Source organism: Onychomys torridus, chromosome 5, assembly GCF_903995425.1.
Source record: "Onychomys torridus chromosome 5, mOncTor1.1, whole genome shotgun sequence".
In the NCBI taxonomy this organism is placed as follows: Eukaryota; Metazoa; Chordata; class Mammalia; order Rodentia; family Cricetidae; genus Onychomys; species Onychomys torridus.
In genome coordinates, this window is record NC_050447.1 from 109,024,554 (window position 1) to 109,044,391 (window position 19,838).

Here is a 19,838-nt window from a genome sequence, read left to right on the forward strand (position 1 = left end):
GCTGATTCTAGGTTTGAAAGGACCACACAGATACCATAACAGGCTGCTCAGTCTTCTCTCAGAGATCAGGCCCCAATTTCAGTTTCCTGGGACTTGAGCAAGCAGTTTCTGGGGGGTCAGTGAACAAAAGACATAGTCAGTCCTTGCAGTAGCTCCCTTTCTGCACTTATTCTGACTGCTCAAGGTTCAGCCAATTGTTTACTGTCTGGGACCCCTCACCAACTTAGAGCTACGAGTATGAGTCAAGGACAGAGCCTGGGCCACTGAGTCAGCCCCCGCAGTCAGTATGTGTAAAGCCAGTTAGCCTCCAGGGCAACTCAAGGTCAGAGCCTGGGACTTGTCCAGGCCTGTCCGAAAATTATAACTGTAACCCCCATCCAGTAAATTGAAAGGTTACACACCCTCACCCAGCCATATGCTGCAAAGGCTTGCACCACCCTGCTTGTGCTTTTTCCCTTTAAAAACCTTCACCCTGAGAGCTCAGGGCCGTCCTCCTCCACCCTCTGTGTCCGAGTGTTGGACACAGACCAAGCCAGGGCTTGCTTGTAATCAGTAACCACCTGTGTGTTTTGCATCGGATATCGACTCTGTGGTGGTCTTGCTCAGTGGTCTCTCGACAGGGGCACAACAGGTTCATGCTTTAATTTTATTTCCTCCTGAAATGTATTTGCATAGACTTATTAATGACCAGCTTCTTCCCATTCCCCACAGGTTTCTTTGTAGACATTTCCTGTCTTTATAGACTTAAGTTTTTATTATTCACTAGTCTACAAAGTAGTGGTTTCATTCTGGCCATTTTATACATAATGTGTATTTCTTTCCTTCTCTTCCACCCCTTTTGTGCCGTCCCACCCCAGTAGTCCACTTTCTGCTCTCGTGGCATGTGGATTCAATCACCCTCCTTCTTCTTCTTCAAACTTCCATTTTCCATCTCACAGCCCCTTTATTCTAGTTTCCTTTCTGTTGCAGTGATGGAAAAGCAACTTAGGAAGAACAGGTTTGCTTGGCTTACACTTCTAGGTCACAGTCTGTCCTTGAAGGGAAGTCAGGGAAGGAATTCAAGGCAGGAAGCTTAGCAGAAATAGGGTTACTCTGCTTGCTGGCTTGCTCAGGCTCATGCTTAGTTAGCTTTTTTATATAGCTCAGGAGCAACTGCCCAGGGAATGGTACTACCCACAGTGGACTGAACCTTCCTACATCAATTAACAATCAAGACAATCTCCCATAGATGTGCTCACAGACTAATCTGAACTTGAGATATTAAAAAAAAAAAAAGCTATGAGTGCTCTATAACAAATTGTCTGAAATTTAGTGATTAAGTAATGAAAATGTCGTGTTTTACAGTTTTTCAGAGCTAGCAATTTGGGAGTGTTTCATTAAAGCGTTCCTGGACCATTTTCTCAAGAGCATGTAGTAAAGGTGTTGGTTAGGGCTACAGTTGCCCGGCAGCTCAGAGCCATTTCCCAGGAGCACGCTCACCGCTCACTCACATGACTGGCATATTGACACCTATGTCTCACAACAGGAGGGCTGGTAGCCACAGAGCCTGGAGAGTGACAGAACCCCTCAGTGTCTTCTGTGACAGCATGGGCAGCTGTCACTTCTGCCTCTTCCCTGTGATTGCACAGGTCCCTGGGGGGTTGTGAATACTGGGGAGAAAAATCACTTTGGGTTGTCTGGAAGAATGACCAGTGCATATAAAAATTCATGGATTTGATTTTTGGCTTTTGTGGAAATTTTTATATTTGGAAAATTGACAAATCTCAAGATACATTCTTTTCCTTTTATTGTCATATATGTATGGCCAAAATACATATGTATATTGCTCAGATTCACCTTCATTATCTGCTCTTCATTATCCTTTTTCCCAAGTAGATCTGGTATACTTCCATGTCTTTATAAAATATAGATTCCATGCTGGGGGATGGTGGCACACACCTTTAATCCCAGCACGTGGGAGGCAGAGGAAGGCGGATCTCTGAGTTTGAGGTTACCCTGGTCTACAGAGCGAGTTCTAGGAAAGGCGCCAAAGCTATGCAGAGAAACCCTGTCTCGAAAAACCTATATATATATATATATATATATATATATATATATATATATATATATATATCACATATGAAAGAAAATACACAATGTTTGTTTTTCTGAGTTTCCTTGATTCATTTAGCATGATCATGTCCAATTCCTTGTATTTTCCTGAAAAGGCATGATTTCCTTCTTCTCTCATGCTAAAATCTCATTTTGTGTGTGTGTGTGTGTGTGTGTGTGTGTGTGTGTGTTTGTGCACACATGCTACATTTTCTTTATCTATTCATCCATTGACAGGTTCCTGGGCTGTTAAGAATAGTGCCATGTTAAACACTGTTATGCATGTATACCATTTTTTTCATAGAAAGTAATTAATTCATTATGACATTTCATACTGTAGATGAATTTCTAAGTGGTCTTATTAAATAAAGAAAATGGAGCCAGAAATAGGGGTGAAAATCTGACAGAGATCAGAGGAATTGGAACAGCCACCAGCTAATCTTACCTCATCACACTGCACTTCCAAAGTGCGAGCTACTTCCTGTCTTACCGGACCCTTTATTGCCTTGCTGTTCTGCCCTCTCATTGGCTATCTTAGCCTAGCTACCTCACTTGCTTGCCACTGCCTGTCTGTCTGCATGCCACTATGCTTCCCACCACGATGATAATGGACTAACTGTCTGAACTGTAAGCCAGCCCCTTTATAAGAGTTGCCATGGTCATGGTGTTTCCTCACAGCAATAGAAACCCTAATTAAGACACATACATTGTGGTATTATACTTTGCTCAGTTCTCAAGGAAATAGGGAAAGCCATAGTGGGTAGTAGGAATAGAAGAAGTAGAATTTTATGTTAAATGAAAGTGAAAGGGGAGCTATCTGGGGGAAGGAAGAGAAGCAGCTAGACGGGACAAGGAACACAGGGAAAGGTTTAATCCAAGTAAGATTTAACTGATACACACAGCATCAAAATACATTGTTGTTGTTTGTTTTTGCTCTTTTTTTTGGGGAGGGGCACCACCCAGCTCCCAAATAATTCACACATGGAGGCTTATTCTTAATTATGAATGCCCAGCCTTAGCTTGGCTTGTTTCTAGCCAGCTTTCCTTGACTTTAACTTATCCCACCTACCTTTTGCCTGTGGGCTTTTCTCATTCTCATACTTCTGTAAATCTTACTCGTTCTCCATGGCTTGCTGTGTAGCTGGGTGGCTGGACCCTGGAGTCCTCCTCCTTCTCTGGCTCCTTCTTTTCTTTCTTCTTTCCCCCTTCTATATATAATCTCTGTCTGCCAGCTCTGCCTATCTTTTTCCTGCCTTGGTATTGGCCATTCTCTATTAGACCATCAGGTGTTTTAGACAGGCACAGTAACACAGTTTCACAGAGTTATAAAAAATGCAACATAAGCAAAAGTAACACACCTTAAAATAATATTCTACTACAATAGATCTCATAGCAATTCGTAGCAATTTGTGTTGAGAAATTTTAAGCATTATAGTAATAGAAAGTAAAATTATTAAATATCAGTATATTGAATATTAATATAATGATATAATATGTGAGGATTTACATTTTGTGAAAACTAACTTGTCAATACTTGGATATGGGAAGACTGCAGTGACCAATTAACTTTCGCTTAGTACAAACCTTACAAGAACACCCTGCAGTTACCACAGTGCTGGATATGGGATGGGAAACATGCTTAGAAGACCTTGACATTTTATTTTTCCTTCAGACAGCTATTGCCACATGCCCACATGCAGATTAATTTTAGGCTTGGGTTCACCTGTCTTTGAACCAGGGGTTTGGGGCATCTGCCTGTGGGGCTGGATGCTTTCTTTACAGTACTGCAGTCTTTGCACCCTCACACCACAGAGGTCAAAGTTGAAGCTCTGGTCTGTTTTGGACTATGATGAAAACATGGTTCCCAGAGACCCGTGAAAGGTAAACTGGGTGAAAGGTTCCCATAGCAGCAAAAGTGCAGAAACATCTGGGACAGGAAGGAGACAGTCTGGGATCATAAACAGTACGAGCACCACTGTTTACTGTCCTGACTTCAGAGTGCACAACCATTGATCACAGGCAAGTGCAAACTTTAGAGTACAAAAGTGTGATCAGCCAGGAGAAAACGCACGTCAAAATACTTGTTTATGTCTCTGATGCAGATGTCCCATGACTTCTGGGCTCCGTTTTCTTGCTCTGTGTTCCTGTCTTGGTGTCTCAGTCAGTCTCAGGTGTCCAGAGCCTGTGGCTGTTATTTAACCACTCTGAGAAAAGGAGGAGTTTGACACAGAGGGGTCAGAGAGGTGAAGGTAAGGGGATCTACTCAATCAACCCTAGTTTAATGAGTACCTACTATGTGCAAAGTTTTATGTATGTTATAAGCTACATATTTTTCCTTTGTCTCTTCTTCTTCTTCTTCTTTTTTTTTTTTTTTTTAAGACAAGGTTTCTCTGTGCAGCCCTGGCTGTCCTGTACTCTCTGTAGACCAGGCTGGCCTCAAACTCACAGAGATCTGCCTGCCTCTGCCTCTGCCTCCTGAGTGCTGGAATTAAAGGCATGCGCCACTGCCCAGCTTCAGCTCCATATTTTCTGCATTTGTTTATATATTGTTTCTATCTTATTTCCAGACAACAGGAGGTGAACTCACAAAGGACAGGGATCTGGGGCTTTTTCACTGACAGGTCATCCCCAAACCCTAGGGGAATGTCTCTGGTTTTTTGTTGTTGTTGTTGTTGGTGGTTTTTTGTTTGTTTGTTTGTTTGTTTTTAGACAGGGTTTCTCTGTGTAGTTTTGGTGCCTGTCCTGGATCTCTCTCTGTAGACCTGGATCTCAGTCTGTAGACCAGGCTAGCCTTGAACTCACAGAGATCTGCCTGACTCTGCCTCCTGAGTGCTGGGATTAAAGGTGTGCGCCAACACTGCCCTACTCTAGCTGGGTTTATGATCTGGCAGTCAGGAAGATTACTGCAAATTCAAGGCCAAGCCTTGATGTGAAAAGAGGGGGTAGGAAGAAAAGGAGTAGGAGGAGGGTGTGTGGCGTGTGTGTGTGTGTGTGTGTGTGTGTGTGTGTGTGTGTGTGTGTGGTTATTGCCTGTACATAGCTGGCATGCAATATGTTAAATTAATGAAGGCATTATGCTAAAAAGCAATAGTCACAAATAGTTACCGTGCAGCTGCACACAGGGCTCCTTGAGAAGCAACCTGCACACGTTTTCTTGTTTTCAGGTTCACAGCACCATGAGTAGGTGCTATCGTTCCTACTCACTGCTAAGGAGAGCACAGCTCGGGGAGGGCATGTGACTTGCAAACATGGCTGCACTGCAGTATAAACTCTGGCCTTCTGTCTTCCAGGTTTCTAGTTCAGGCAAAACCTCCTGCATTATAGTCTGGGGGAATCACAACGGCCAGTGCCAATAGTGGTGACATAGCTGTGATTTTTGTTGAGGTCATGGTGTGGTGGTGATGGTGACGCTGTGATGGTGGTCTGGTTGTTTGGTGGTGGAGTTCTCTGATCAAGCAAAATCGCAGGAAATTCTAATATGTAAAAGAGGTAAAAATTCAAATTCTCAGCTAGCGTTGGAGCAGGGCCCAGGGCCTTGCAATCTCAGCTCACATCTGCCCAGGAGTTCCTAGGGTGCTTTTCAGGAAATGACATAAAGCAGACAGGATGGTAATGTGTTTGGCAGCAGGCATAAGTGGGCAGGAGTTTGACTCATACCTGGTACATGTATGTGATTGGCATCAAAGCAGGGGTGGGCAAGACTCCTCTATCAGGGTCCCAAAGGATTGAGAAGGGTCATGCTAGATGTCAACAGTAGTCCAGATAGGAAAGGATGGACATGGCACAGAAATGAGATTGTGTGGCTGAAGGCAGCCAAGAAGAGAGAAGAAACAAGGCAGTAGAGTGAAGCCAGGTGTAGTTTCAATGAATGCTACCACAGCTTTTCATTTTTAAAATGATTTTTTAGACCATGCTAAAATATACAAGACATAATATTTTTACCTGATTTTGTTTTTCAAATTGCTCAGAGCTCCCAGGAGCATTTTGCAAATTGAATTTAGAGATGTTACAGGTCTTAGAATGTGTAGGGCAGCCTATCACAACGAAGACATTCTGCTTAAGACACCAATGGCTGTCTCATCGAGTCTTAATGGGTAAAGAGTTTGCCGTGAAAGCATGAAGACTTGATTTCAGATCCCCAGTGTCACATAAACAGTCAGGCACAGTGGCATGTGTCTCTAATCGAAGCACTGGGAGATAGAATAAGGAGAGTCTCAGGGTTTTCGGGACCAGCCAGTCTAGGCAAACCACCAAGCTTCAAGTTCAGTGAGAGACCATGTCTCAAAAAATAAGGTAGAAGGCAATGAAGGAAGATGTTGACATCTGGCCTCTGCACATGCATGCACAGGCGCACACACATGTATATAATAACAGACACACACGGGGGGGGGGGGGGGCAGGCTAGAAACTAGAGTAATCCATTCTCCCTCTCCATACCTACAAGACCTGTTACTGAGATCAATGATGCTCCCGGTCCCACAAGTCTGTGCAAGAGGGTAAGAAATGAGCCTTTAGGGGCTGGGGAGATGGCTCAACAGGTAAAGCATTTGCCATGCACGCATAAGGATCAAAGTTCAGATCCCAGCACCCATGTAAAAGCCAGGTGGTCATGGCAGCTTGCCTCTAATCCTAGTGCACAGGAAGTGAAGATAGGAGATCCCCAGAACAAACTGGATGCATAGATGGACTGAATCACTGGAGTCTGGGTTCAGTGAGACACTGCTTCAGTACATCAGGCAGAGAGTGATGGAGGAAGACACCCAGTGTCAACTTTGGGCTCCACAGGATGCAAACACACACACACACACACACACACACACACACACACACACACACACACACACGTGTGCGCACATTGTCTTGATTGTTTTTGTTTTTTTCCTTTTTGTCAGAGCTGAGGATCGAACCCAGGGCCTTGTGCTTGCTAGGCAAGCGCTCTACCACTGAGCTAATCCCCAACCCGTCTTGACTGTTTTTTTGCTGCACTCCTTTAACCTTGGTGTCTCAAAGACTAGCGCTGCTCAAGGCCAAAGAGAGACAGCGCAGTTCTCCAGGTTGAGTTGCTTTGAGGCTGTTGTTATTGGTCACACTGGCCTCGGTCTGCATGCCTCTGTCCTCCACGTGCCCTGTCGCTTTGGAAGAGCAGAACAGGTTGTGAAATACCTGACATCATAGGCCTGCAGTCTGACTTTGGCAGTTGTAACAAGTCAGTCCAGATTTTGCTTTACTCGCTCATAATTTCTGTGGTGAGGCAGTGTGATCAGGTGAGCAGCTGAACTGTCTCAGGTTACACAGCAGTGGTGGCTTTTGACCCAGCTGAAACATTTGGTGGTTTGGTTTGAGGATACCAGCCTTGGGTTCAGACCACAGTGTGGGATTGGAACACTGTCTCATCATTTTTGTTGTTTTTAATGCAAAGGGGAATTTTCTTTTCCATTGGCTTTCCTCGAATCACTTGAGACTTCCCAGGCCTCAGATGAGGGGATCAGATGACCCCAGCTGCAGCCGTTTAGGTAGAGGCAGGAGGATCACAGGTTTCAGATCAGCCTGGACTATGTAGCAAGCACTCCCTATCCCTTACAAAACAACAACAACAACAATCAAAATAACTAAGAATCTGAATGCCTGGAGTAAATACTTCAGCAACTGAGATGTGTGATCATGTGATGTTTGTGGTTGACTTAAACACATATCTATAGATTAGGTGGTCTAAATTCAAAAAGTTATTTTTCAGGTTGTATCATTTAACTACATCTGCTCCTCAGTTTACACTGGGGTTTGGTTCCACCATATGCTGGAAATATTGTAAGCAGAAAATGAATTGAATATACTTCATCTACTGCACACTTTAGTCATGTTGTCTACACAGGGCATCTTCTGTTTCCCTTAGCAATCTTTGGAAATATCCAAATTCAAAATCTGAACTATAGTTTCTACTGAAAGTGTGTCTGTAAGCGGCGTTTTTTCTGTGTCTTGACACCTGCTCCTAAATAACCACAAAGAGGCTTAATATTAATTATAAATGCTCGGTCAATGGCTCAGTCTTGTTACTAGCTAACTCTTACAACTTAAATGAACCCATTTATATTAATCTACATTCTGCCACATGGCATTACCTCTCTTTTATATTGCACCTCCTGCTTTCTCTGTGTCTGCAGGTGACTCCTTTGACTCCACCCTTCTTCCCAGCATCCTCTGTGTCTTGCCCCTCTTGTCTACCTACCAGCCAGTCAGCTCTTTTGTTAAATCAAGCAGAAGGTGTCTTGGCAAAGAGACATCTTCATAGTGTACAAAAAGATTACTCCATAACATGTGTCACTTTCATGATACTGAAAAGAATCAAGAGTTGAACCATCTCTATGTCAGAGAGCATCTGTTTAACTTCTGGGAGCCAGAACTTTAAAGCACACACATATCACCTGGCCCTGTCTCAGAGAGGAAGACTGAGGAAAATGTCATTGATTGTGTGTTTGTTATAACCAAGTATTTATAAAAAAGCTCCTTTTGGTAACACCTGAGTTAATGCTAATGAGATCACTTCAACTGTGTCCCCTAGACAACCAGACTAGTTGGTTACCAGAAAGACTGAAAGCTGACCTCCAGGAAGGGAAGTGAGGCTGGAGTTCCTAAAATGAGCCCATAATTTGTGGCTCTGACACTAACTCCAGGTAGGCAGTGTCTTGAAATGTTGGATGGCCGTTTTGAGAATCAAAGCATTGGCTTTAGACAAGGCAATGTTTGGCGTGAGCAAGAGCCCAAGCTCAGTCTGTCCCTGTAATAGCAACACAATTCACTCCAACCTCAAAATCTTTTTGAAGTTCCTATTCCACCTTTAAACTGGCTTGTGAAGACTCAGTATCACAACATAACAATGTCAATTTACATGTAAAAACATTGCCCTCTGTCCTAGACCTTGAAGATTCGTGGGGGGGGGGGGGAGGAGCACTCTAGGTGGATCTGGATTTTCTTGTGAGCCCCAGGCCCAAGTTGAGATGTCCTTGTGAGTTCTACACTGGGCACTTAATTATCATAAGATCCCAGCCAAGGGACCACCGGAGTCCCTTTCTCAAAATACCTCCCCTGCTCAGACTCCTTGTCTATAGATGACATTTCTCAAATGCCTGGGGTCAAACCTGACTACAGCCCAGCTGTGGGGCCTGAACAGACAGTCCCTTCCTAGCCTTTATGTGCTACATACAGAGTAGGAAAACTATGATTCCTACTTCACAGAGTTCTGTGCCTATAAGATCACACAGGAAGGACCCTCAGTCCTGGAGAGGGATGAGCAGCCTGTGAGCCCTCAATAGATACTAGCTATAAATATGATCCTTTCCCTCTTCCTAATATGCCCCAAATCTTGGGAACATTATATTCTGCTCAGAGATTAAGCCTCATTTGAAAAGCCTGGGTAAGATAGCTTTGCCCCCTTTTTTCCCCTTGATCAATGTTTCTAGAACCTCCAACTTTATTTTTTCATTTTTTGTTTGTTTGTTTGGTTTGGTTTTTCCAGACAGGGTTTCTCTTTGTAACTTTGGCTATCCTGAAACTAGCTCTGTAGAACAGGCAGGCTTTGAACTCAGAGATCTGCCTGCCTCTGCCTCCCAAGTGCTGGGGATAAAAGGTGTGCACCACCATTGCCCGGCCTAATTTTTTATGTAAGTAATTGTACACACAACCATGTCAAGTAGTTATTCATTCCTAAATTGTGATCCTCAGAGCCCAGCCTCAGCATCTCCCTGTTAGAAATCCTCTCAGGCACCGTGTGGGACTCCCTGAGTCAGATATGGGGTTAGGGGATGAGGGGTGAGTCTGACGATTGGTCATGGGGTTATCAGTTGACATTTGATCAAGGCAAACTGGCCTGAAGACAAAAGCACAATACAACACTTTAGCAAGTCTCCAATGCCAGGATAGAATGGAGTGCTCCCAGATCTGTCTTCCAGCGATTGGGCTTTGGCCCCACCGCCCACAAGGCCTGAGCTGTATTAGACTAGTTTGGGATCCTCTGGGGGGAAACCAGCAGTACTAGCAGGCGAGGAGGATGCATTGCGGGCTGTGGGAAGGCTCTCAGCGGCGGAGGGAGGTGCCAAGCCCCTTCTTCGCCACCCAGATCTGCGGGCGGGACAAGGGGAGGACCTGAGACGTGCTTTAGTGCCAGGCGCGAATGGCCTCCGGCTGCTCTGAGCTGGCCGCTCCTGGTGGGTTCTTTCTCTGTCCCGTCACAAGCCCACTGGCAAAGTCACCGGCTAGGTAGGTGGAGGCTGCAGCCCGTCTCCCAGCTCTTAGGAGCACTAAGGGGCAGCTGCACGGATGCAGATGCGACCCGGGGACCCCTGAGGTTTGGGGGAGAAAGGATTTGAAAGAGAAGGGATGCACTCGGCTAGCTTGCTAGCCTCAATGACAGGCTTGCATCGCGAATTTCCTAGGACGGTGGCAGCCGGCATGTCACCGCGAGGCGGCAACACTGCTTCTGAAGAGTAGTAACTTCACTGACTTGGAAAACTTTGTCTCCACTCTTGGCTCTGAAAGTTGCGAGCTGCCCTAGAGGGGGGACAGACGCAGCACTGCCACGGGGAGGGTCAAGGCTATCAGCCAGCCCGCGACCTTCAGAAAGTCTTAATTTCCATTCGGGACCTGGTTCCCAGGTATTCTGGAGGCCGCGCCTCCCCGCCCCTGGCCCTCCCCTTGGGATCTAGCCTTGGGCCAGCATCCTCCTCCCTCTCGGTCCGGGACAGCCGCAACTAAAAGCTGGAGGTTCCAGGCTGAATCTGCTTTCTGCTCTCCAGCCTGGCTAGACTGAGCCGGGAAGGGCGAGCCCAGCCGGCGTTATGCTCTCCTTCAGCTGCTGGAGTAGATAAGTTTTCAGCGGAGTCTCCAGAACTGCGTTTGCTGCGGGACAAATCCCAGGACCGGATGGTATCATGGATCCATCCAGGGAGCAGCTGCAAAGTTCCGAGGCTCCCATCTCCACGCTTTCCGAAGAACCCCCGCCCACGGAGGTGCTGTCTGTCCCCGAGGTCCTCTGCGTAGAGGGTGGCACCTCGGAGACCCCGAGCCCTGACGCTCAGCTCCAGGACAGGCCCCTGTCGCCGCAGGAAGAGGCGGCTCTCCCGGAGCAGGAGGAGCTGCAGGAATATCGCCGCCCTCGTGCGCGCTCTTTCTCTTTGCCGGCGGACCCCATCCTGCAGGCCGCCAAGCTCCTGCAGCAGCAGCAGCTGACCGGACAGCCCGGCGCCGAGTGTGGCGAGCCGGCCGTAGACTGCTGCGCCAAGTGCAAGAAGCGCGTGCAGTTCGCGGACTCGCTGGGGCTGAGCTTGGCCAGCGTGAAGCACTTCAGCGAGGCAGAGGAGCCGCAGGTGCCTCCCGCCGTGCTCTCCCGTCTCCGCAGCTTCCCGCTGAGCGTCGAGGACCTGAAGCAGGTCGGGGGGCTGCTGACGGTGGCAAAGGTGCCCGCGCCCCTCTGGGTGCCGCGGATCCAGCTCCGACCCCTCTTCCAGCTCCCGGGGCTGAGCGCTGCGGAGGAGCGTCTCCGGCGACAGCGAGTGTGTCTAGAGAGCGTGCAATGCTCCCAGCCGCCCCGCGCCGAGGTGACCGGCTCCGGCCGGGTGATCAGCTGCCCCGGACCCAGGGCTGTGGCGGTGCGCTACACCTTTACCGAGTGGCGCACCTTTCTGGACGCGCCGGCCGAGCTGCATCCTGAGTCACCGGAGCAGCTGCCTCCTGTGCCATCGGGGCACTCTGGACCAGGGGCTGAGGATAGTGAGGAGGAGCTGGTCACCCAGCGTTTCTGCTTCTCGCTGTGCCTGCCCCCAGGTCTGCAACCCAAAGAAGGGGAGGACGGTGACACATGGGACGTCGCTATTCATTTTGCCATCTGCTACCGCTGCGAACAGAGCGAATACTGGGATAACAACGAGGGGGCCAATTACACCTTGCGCTATGTGTGCTCCACAGATCCACTCTGAGCCCTGGAGCTTTCTTTGTTTGAGACATGGAGAGAGGTTGACCAGCACGCGAAGTTCCATCAAGAGCTCTTGAGGAACCTTAGCTGAGCGTCGCATTAACCAAGCTTGGAGAGAAAGGAGCAAAACATTAAATAAACCATCAACTCGCAGCGCAGATCAACACGCCAGCAAGCACAGCGGGGCTGGCAATGCTATGACTCTCTTTCCACTAACCTTTCTACTTGCCTTCTAGAATTCCCAGGCTGCAATGGACTAAGGAACACCCCAGTCCCCCATGCAGGGATTCTCACCAAGAAAGGGGCTGTGGAACCCTGTGACCTTGGGGATTTGTTTCTAATGTGAGAGGTGGTCCTTACAGCTTGATGAAAATCTGCAGGGAAAGATAGGCACCCCGTCTCCAGGAGGGAACCTTCACACCGAGACTTGATTCTCAGAAGGCTCGGTGGGTGCTGATCAGCCTTTCCTTTTATCTGGGATCTGGAAACGTTTGCCCAGAAGCAGCGCTATTTTCTTCTGTGATTGGATACAAATGCCCTTTTAAAAAGTAAAGGCCATGTGCACATACTTTCCCTCCGTGCTTCATGTTTCACCTTCTGAGGGTTTGGGTTTGGGGAGGCCTTGGCCATCGGGGGTGCTCAGCTGACGACACAGACAGCATTGACATACTTTCTCTTGATGTGGAAGAGCCCAAGTTCTCCACACTGGGAAAAGCGATCTTGAAAACATACAAAAAGTGCTCTGTCCCTTGTCATAGTAAAATGTTGGACGAATTAAAATGCCAGAGGCCTTGGCTGTGAGCTGCAGGAACCCATCACATTCGTCCCAACCCTTTTGTGCACTTAGAGCTCCTAATAGCTGCCCCACTCTCTGGGCCATTAGTAGTCAGAGAAGCTGGGCTCTCGCAGGCTGCACTCCAAGTGCAGGGTTTGGGGGCTGGACAGGTGGCTTCTTTCTCCTCTCAGAGGCAAAGCACACTCAGCTAGTGCTGTTGCTCAGAATCAAAACGGGCACTCTGCATAGCAACCCCCTAGGCGCGGGTGTGGGGAGCTTCACGCACTGTGGACGGCCCCATACTCTGAGATGTGTCCAGGTCTGAGTGGGAGCGCACTCTGGGTGAAGACTCCGTTTTCTTCCCACTCTTCCCCCAGTAACTTACTTTCTTTTGAAAATTATTATTCAAAGTGTCCTACTTTCTAGCACGTGACTAGCATAATTAGTTTGGAGTAGACTAAATTTAAGGGGAGATGGTTTCATAGTTCTACAGATGGGTCAGCGCAAGTACCAAAGATCAAACATGGCCCAAAGTGTGTTTTCACGGAACCAGAGACCTATAAATGATTTTCACGTTTAAAGTTTTATTTTAATGTTAAAGAATTATTATTTTGTGATATGAAAATTATATTAAAGCCAGATATAGTGGCACACACCTATAATCCCAGCATTTAGGAGGCTAAAGCAAGATTGTCAAGAGCTTGAGGCCAGCCTTGTCAGCCTAGAAAAACTCTATCAAGCAAAAACCAAGGCTAAGTATGGTGGTTCATCCCTGGAACCCCAGGACTCTGGAAGCTTAAATAGGATGATCACAGTTTGTTGGAGGCCAGCAGAATAAGAGCTGGGTTAAAAACAAAACCAACCCAACAAACAAAGGATTATGTGGAATTCAAACTTCACCATCCACAGATATTTACTGGAACAGAGCAATGGATTCATTCTGTGGATGCTCTTCTGCACTACAGGAGAGTTAAGTAGATGTGAAGTGTAAACCATTTACTCTCTGACCCTTTATAGGAAGCACGTGAACCCTGCTTACTATTTTTAAAGCTATATTCGGGAGAATCATAATTCACAAAACAGTTAACAGCTTAGTGATGATTGCCATTTAAAACAGCAAACAAGGCCTGAGTGTGGTGGCACACACCTATAATCCTAGCACTTGGGAGCACTCTGTGATTTCTAGGCCAGTCTGGTCTACATAATAAGTTCCAAAAAACCCAGGGAGTCACCACAGAGAGAGCCTGTCTCAAAAGATAAAAGAAAACAACAAAAAAAGCAAACATTTTTGTTGTTGTGGGGATGAAACCAGGGTTTTTATTTATTTGTTTATTTGTTGTTTGTTTATTTATATTTTATTTTATTTTATTTTTAAACCCAGGGTTTCACACATATTAGGTTTATAGGTTAGCTGGTCAGTATCTCTAACACTGATCTATTTTTTAGCCCATAAGAAACACTTACAATATTTCTTTATTTATTATGAGTATGGGTGTTTTGCTGGCTTGTGTGTCTATGCACCACCTGTGTGACTGGTGCCCTCAGAAGCCAGAAGAGGGCATGGGATCCCCTAGAACCAGAGTTACAGATGGCTATGAACCACCATGTGGGTGTTGGAGATCAACCCTGGATCCCATGGAAGAGCAACCAGGGCTGTTAACTGCTGAGCCATCTCTCCAACCCCCAGGAAACATTTTATTTTATAAATATAAGTGAAATTAAAATATATTTTTGTTCATTGTTAGAATTTTCTTTGGTTAAATTTTTTTTTGTTAGAATTTTTGTTGTTATTTCAATATGGGTGTGGTATAGTTGACTACTGAAATCTCAGTACTTAGGAGGTGAGGAAAAGAGAATTGGGAGTTCAAGGTTATCTTTGGCCATGTAGAAGCTTCAAGGCCAGTCTGGCTTAAATGAGAAATAAAAAAAAAAAAAATAATGTTTTATTTTGAAGGAAAGGTTAATACTAACAAAGTCACTAAGTATTTAAAAGTGTGTTTACTGGGCTCTGGGTGCTGTTCAGTGACAGAGTACTTGCCTAGTATGTCAGTTACTTCTCTCTTTTCTGGAGGCAGCTGCTCACATTGCATCACATTGTGTCTACAATCAGGAAGCAGAAAAGATGAACACCGTCTCAGCTTACTGGCTCTCTCTTTGTGCACATGTGCAGTGTATGCATATGCATGCGTGTCCCTGTGGTTGGTTGTACACGCACGTGTGGAAGCCAGAGGTTGACATCGGATGTCTTCTTCTATTACTTCATCTTTTTTTTGAGATAAGGTCTCTCACTGAACTTCAAGTTCATCACTTGGCTAGACTGACCTTCCTGCTTCCACCCTCCAGTGCTGGGGTGACTCCCACCATACGGTTATTTTACATAGCCCTCACTCCTGCACGGAAGGCCCTTTACCAAGTGTGCCATCTCCGAGCCCTCACTTTCTTTTTCTCCTCCTCCTCTTCCTCCTCCTCCTCCTCCTCCTCCTGCTCCTCCTTTTCCTCTTCTTCTTCTTCTTTTGTTTTATTTTTGGGGCCAGGGTTTCTCTGTGTAGCTTTGTGCCTTTCCTGGAACTCACTTGGTAGCCCAGGCTGGTCTTGAACTCACAGAGATCCGCCTGCCTCTGCCTCCTGAGTGCTGAGCGCCCAGCCACTTACTCCTTTTTTATTCAGTCTGAGACCTGCAGCCCGTTCATGGTGCCATCCACATTCACGGTGTGTCTTCCACCCCCAGATAAGCCTTTCTGGAGACATTCTCACAGATGCACCTAGAGATGTGTTTTCCATGGCATTTCTAAACCTCGTCAAGGTGGATAATGTTGACTAACCATTGGATCTAGTATGTGTGAAGGCCTGAGCTTGATCCTCAGCCCCACAAAACAAAGGGAGAGGATAGGAGGGAGGGGAAGAGGAAAGAAGGGCTGGGATGAGTAGGAGTTAATCAATTCATACTCCGAAAGGAAGGAAGCACATCCCCTTAACACGAAATTCACACAATGAAGCTGGTGCCCCTTTGCAGGAATATTCACCTTTATTGGAGAAGTGTGGTCATTTTGTTTGCAAATGGAATAACTTTAAAAATCTTACCTAGCTCTAGTCATTAAAGACTAACTTCTTCCCAGTGATTTAACTACCCTGTCCTACATTAACGGAAGATTCTAGAAGCTTCCTGGAGGCCAAAGTGAATCAGAGATTCAGGGAATGTTGGATGGAAAGTTGTGTTTCCATCTAAAGAGTTTCCGAAACATTGTGCAAAAATCAGAAAATTTGCACGGAACAAAATGCTTCCCCAGGAAACTCATGAAGCAAGATGGGCAGTGAGGTTGGGAAGCCAGGGAGTGGGCACTGCACTCTGGGAGCCCATGAAGGGGCAGGGAAGGTCACTGTTCAGAAGACTTCCCTGAGTGCCTGGGAGTGTGATTGTCATATTACCCACAAACCTCTGCTCAAAAGTCCATGAATTTTCTCATACTGTTTGTTTGTGTGCATGCATGTGTGCATGTGTAGGTTTCCAGTCTAACGTCTCTCAATCTGCTCTACCCTTCCCTCTCTCCTCAGCTATAGGATTTTCATACACCACTTCATGGGTTTTGCAAATTTCAGCTCTAGCCACACAGCGTTTGTCTAATTTATTAGGATAAGATTTTTCATTTCCTGACTTAGCCATGTGTGTCTTTTGAGTTCTGTGTCTTGAGGCCACTGGCTTAGCATGCCTACATCACATCTTCTTTATTAGGAGGGGGAGAAGGAGCACAAAGGTGGAAATTCTGCTTTCTGTGGCATCATGGAACTGAATCAAATTTCTGACACATGCTACCTGTAGGCATGTAGGGTAGAGAGAGCACTTTGGCTAACAAATTGTGATGAGATATTGGTAGTCCCAGCCTTGGTCTGGGCAGTCTGCAAGATGTAGGGGGTCTGCTGGGTTCACAGGATCAGGGATGTGCAGCTGTTTGAAGCCATTGGGGATAGAGGTTTGGGGCAAGGAGATGACAGGGTGAGGTCACTTTAGTGGCTTGGCTTTCTCTTTAAAAAAGTCATTCATTTGATGCAGCTATCCTATCCTGGAAACTGGCTCATGTCCTTATTGCCATAACTCTTAGAACACCCTATTCCTTGTCTCTGATTTTTTAAAAAAGATTTACCTATTTTTTCTTTTGTATGTACAAGTGTTTTGCCTGCCCTATGTCTGTGCACCACATACTCATAGCACCAATGGAGGCCGGAACAGGGAGGTGGGTCCCCTAGAACGGGAGTCATAGACAGGAATAAGCCACCATGTAGGTATTGGGGATTGGACCCAGGTCCTCTGGAAGAGCAGATAGTGCTCATAACTGCTGAACCATCTCCAGAGCCCAGTGGTTCTCAACCTTTTTAATGTTGTGGTGACCCTCAACCATAAAATTATTTCATTGCTACTTATAACTGCAATTTTGCTTCTATTATGAATTGTAATATAAATATCTGATGTGTAGGATATCTGATATGCGACCCTTGTGAAAGGGCTGTTTGACCCCCAAAGGGGTGAGACCCACAGGTGGAAAACTGCTGCTAGCACATAATTTATTAATTTGTTTGGTTTGGAAATGTGTGTGTGGGGAGCTTCCTATGTAGCCCTGGCTGATCTTGAACTCAGAGATCTGTCTGCCTCAGCTTTCCAAGTGCTGGGATTAAAGGCATGTACCTCAGATAAAAATTTTATTTATTTATTTTCAAAACAGGGTCTTTATAGCTCTGGCTGTTCTGGAACTCACTATGTAGACTAGACTGGCCTTGAACTCTGAAATCTGCTTGTCTTGCCTCTGCTAGGATTAAAGACATGTGCCACCACACCTGACTGAGTATACTTTTATTTATATAAAGCTGCTAGAAAATGTAAGGCTATGCTTGAAATATTTTAATGCATACTAAAATACAGCAAGTTAAGACTCTGAAATATATTATGTTTGAATTTCAATGGAAGAATATATTAGCAACTATTAATCAGATTCCTACCTTTTACATTATAGCTCTTGATCATATGTCCTGAATGTCCTGCATATTGGATGTACATAAATGAGATGTGCATTAACTCTTCAAAATAAAGAGCTATTTATATTGACACTAATCTTAGGCAAAATCACATGGGTTCCTCAAGTAATAGATTGGAAGTTCTAGTGAAATGCTTTAAGAATATGTAAGGCATTTAAGAGACAAAGTAAATAAAGTAACTTTTCAGATGATGGGCTGATCATGGACAGCTTCTGACAACACTTAACGTTCTGGTAGGAAGATACAGCTCTTTCTTGGAAGCTGTTTCCTGTGGAACCAGTTCTTCCTTGATGCTTTGAGTCCCTGGGAAAGTCCAGGCAGATGCCTGGTAACTCACATGGGCCACATTGTGGTCACCACAGACTTGTTTAGTAGAGACCATCTGGTTACAAAAACTCCAATATGTGCAATTCCAGGACTTATTAGTGTTGACAATTCATGTGATCCAGTTTCAAGGATGAGACACCGACACTGCTGTTTGCACAGTGGTAGAACAGTCCTCTCAGGTAAGGAACAGCCAAATTCACTATTGAATGTTCTCCTTCCGGTTCTCTCTGAAAGGTCTTTGGACTTGAAACTGAGTCCCTGAGCAAAAGCAAGGCATCCATCCAGCTCTGTACATGGATATCAAATCGAGAAGCAATTTTCATCAATGGCTCCCTGAAGTAATAATAAAGCTGCAAAGACTGAAAAAGAAAGATCTTATTGTTTTCAGGTGTAGGTGAGCCACTGTCCACATAGATTCTAGGTAAACTTTTGGAGAGGAGGAGGGAGAGAGGTTGGCTTTGTCATTCAGCACAGTCTCCACTACCAAGTTCACGTTACAACAAATGCTTGGTTTGCAGCAAAGCTACAGTGAGACTGGGTATGCAGAGGGCTTTCTCTTGGCTGCGCCCTTGCTTTTGAATAATGTGTACCTGAATAAGCTTTGCCAGCCATATCATGTGACCTTACCATATGTGCTTATTACAGTGACCCAGCTGCTCCACATGACTTCTGACCTGTACTTTGGTGGCTGGCACAAGAAGACATTTACAAATTTCCCTCAAACAGGGCTTATGGTTGTCTTGTCAAGGTTCCATCACATGGGACAGGGATATGGCTCAGCAGCAGAGTACTTGCCCAGGACCCCAGCATGCATCTCCAGTGCTGGGTGTATGTTTGTGGGGTCATCTGGGTTCAGGTAATATTTCTCAAGGGCCTATTTGACTGTGAGTTAACTCCCCCAGAAAAAGGAGCTTCCAAATTCAGAGCATATTATCCTGAGTATAAGACACTTCCACCTGCTTTTGGGGGTCTTCTCTTCTCTTTGGCTTTTGTTTTTAGCCTCGCCCCAATACCTAAGAGGTCCTTTAACCTAGAAGGCAATAGCAGCTAGTATGAAGTACAACTGTCCCTGCTGTCTGCAGGGAACTAACTCCAGGAGTGCCTATGGAGATCAGAATCTGCAATGCTCCTTTCTTACATAAAAAGGCCTTGTATTTGCATAGAACTTACACAGCCAGGCAGTGGCGGCACACGCCTTTAATTCGAGCACTTGGGGGCAGAGGCAGGTGGGTCTCTATGAGTTCAAGACCAGCTTGGTCTACAAAGGGAGTTTCAGGACAACCAGGGCTGTTACACAGAGAAACCCTGTCTTGAAGAAAAATAAAATAAAAACAACAAAAAAAAACCCCAAACAATCAATCAAAAAGAAAACATTCTCTATTGGCAGCTCTCCCTACGGGTGCATATCTGTTCTACAGAGCTACAGGTAAACTGTCTCTTTGAAGACAGTTTTATGGCATGATACACACAAGGTTGTAGCTCCATGGCAGAGCACTTCCCTAGCACACATAGGGTTGGTTATCTGCAGCACTGGAAAAAGTGAGAGCAGGGTTTCCAATCCTTGGAAATAATAGGCTTTCCGTGTTGGGTGTGGCTATGGAGGGAAGGGCCAAAGGTGACTGCTGATGGACAGCATATATGCAAATCAATCTATGTCAT

The 19,838-nt window shown here is 45.8% G+C and overlaps 1 protein-coding gene and 1 non-coding gene across 2 annotated transcripts; one reads left to right on the forward strand and one right to left on the reverse strand.

Annotated features, from left to right (window-relative positions):
• Positions 1-6,977: 6,977 nt before the first annotated feature.
• On the reverse strand, positions 6,978-7,051 carry Trnaa-agc. Its single transcript has one exon. It is a non-coding gene; the product is annotated as a tRNA-Ala (tRNA).
• Positions 7,052-10,144: 3,093 nt separating this feature from the next.
• Positions 10,145-13,404, forward strand: Ppp1r3g (protein phosphatase 1 regulatory subunit 3G). Its single transcript, XM_036188007.1, has one exon. It carries the CDS (start codon positions 11,013-11,015, stop codon positions 12,054-12,056), a length of 1,044 nt encoding a protein of 347 aa, XP_036043900.1. The 5' UTR covers positions 10,145-11,012; the 3' UTR covers positions 12,057-13,404.
• Positions 13,405-19,838: the final 6,434 nt, after the last annotated feature.

What these genes read in the sequence shown, in the direction of transcription:
- Ppp1r3g (XM_036188007.1), top strand. Translation starts at nt 11,013, where the DNA reads ATGGATCCATCCAGGGAGCAGCTGCAAAGTTCCGAGGCTCCCATCTCC.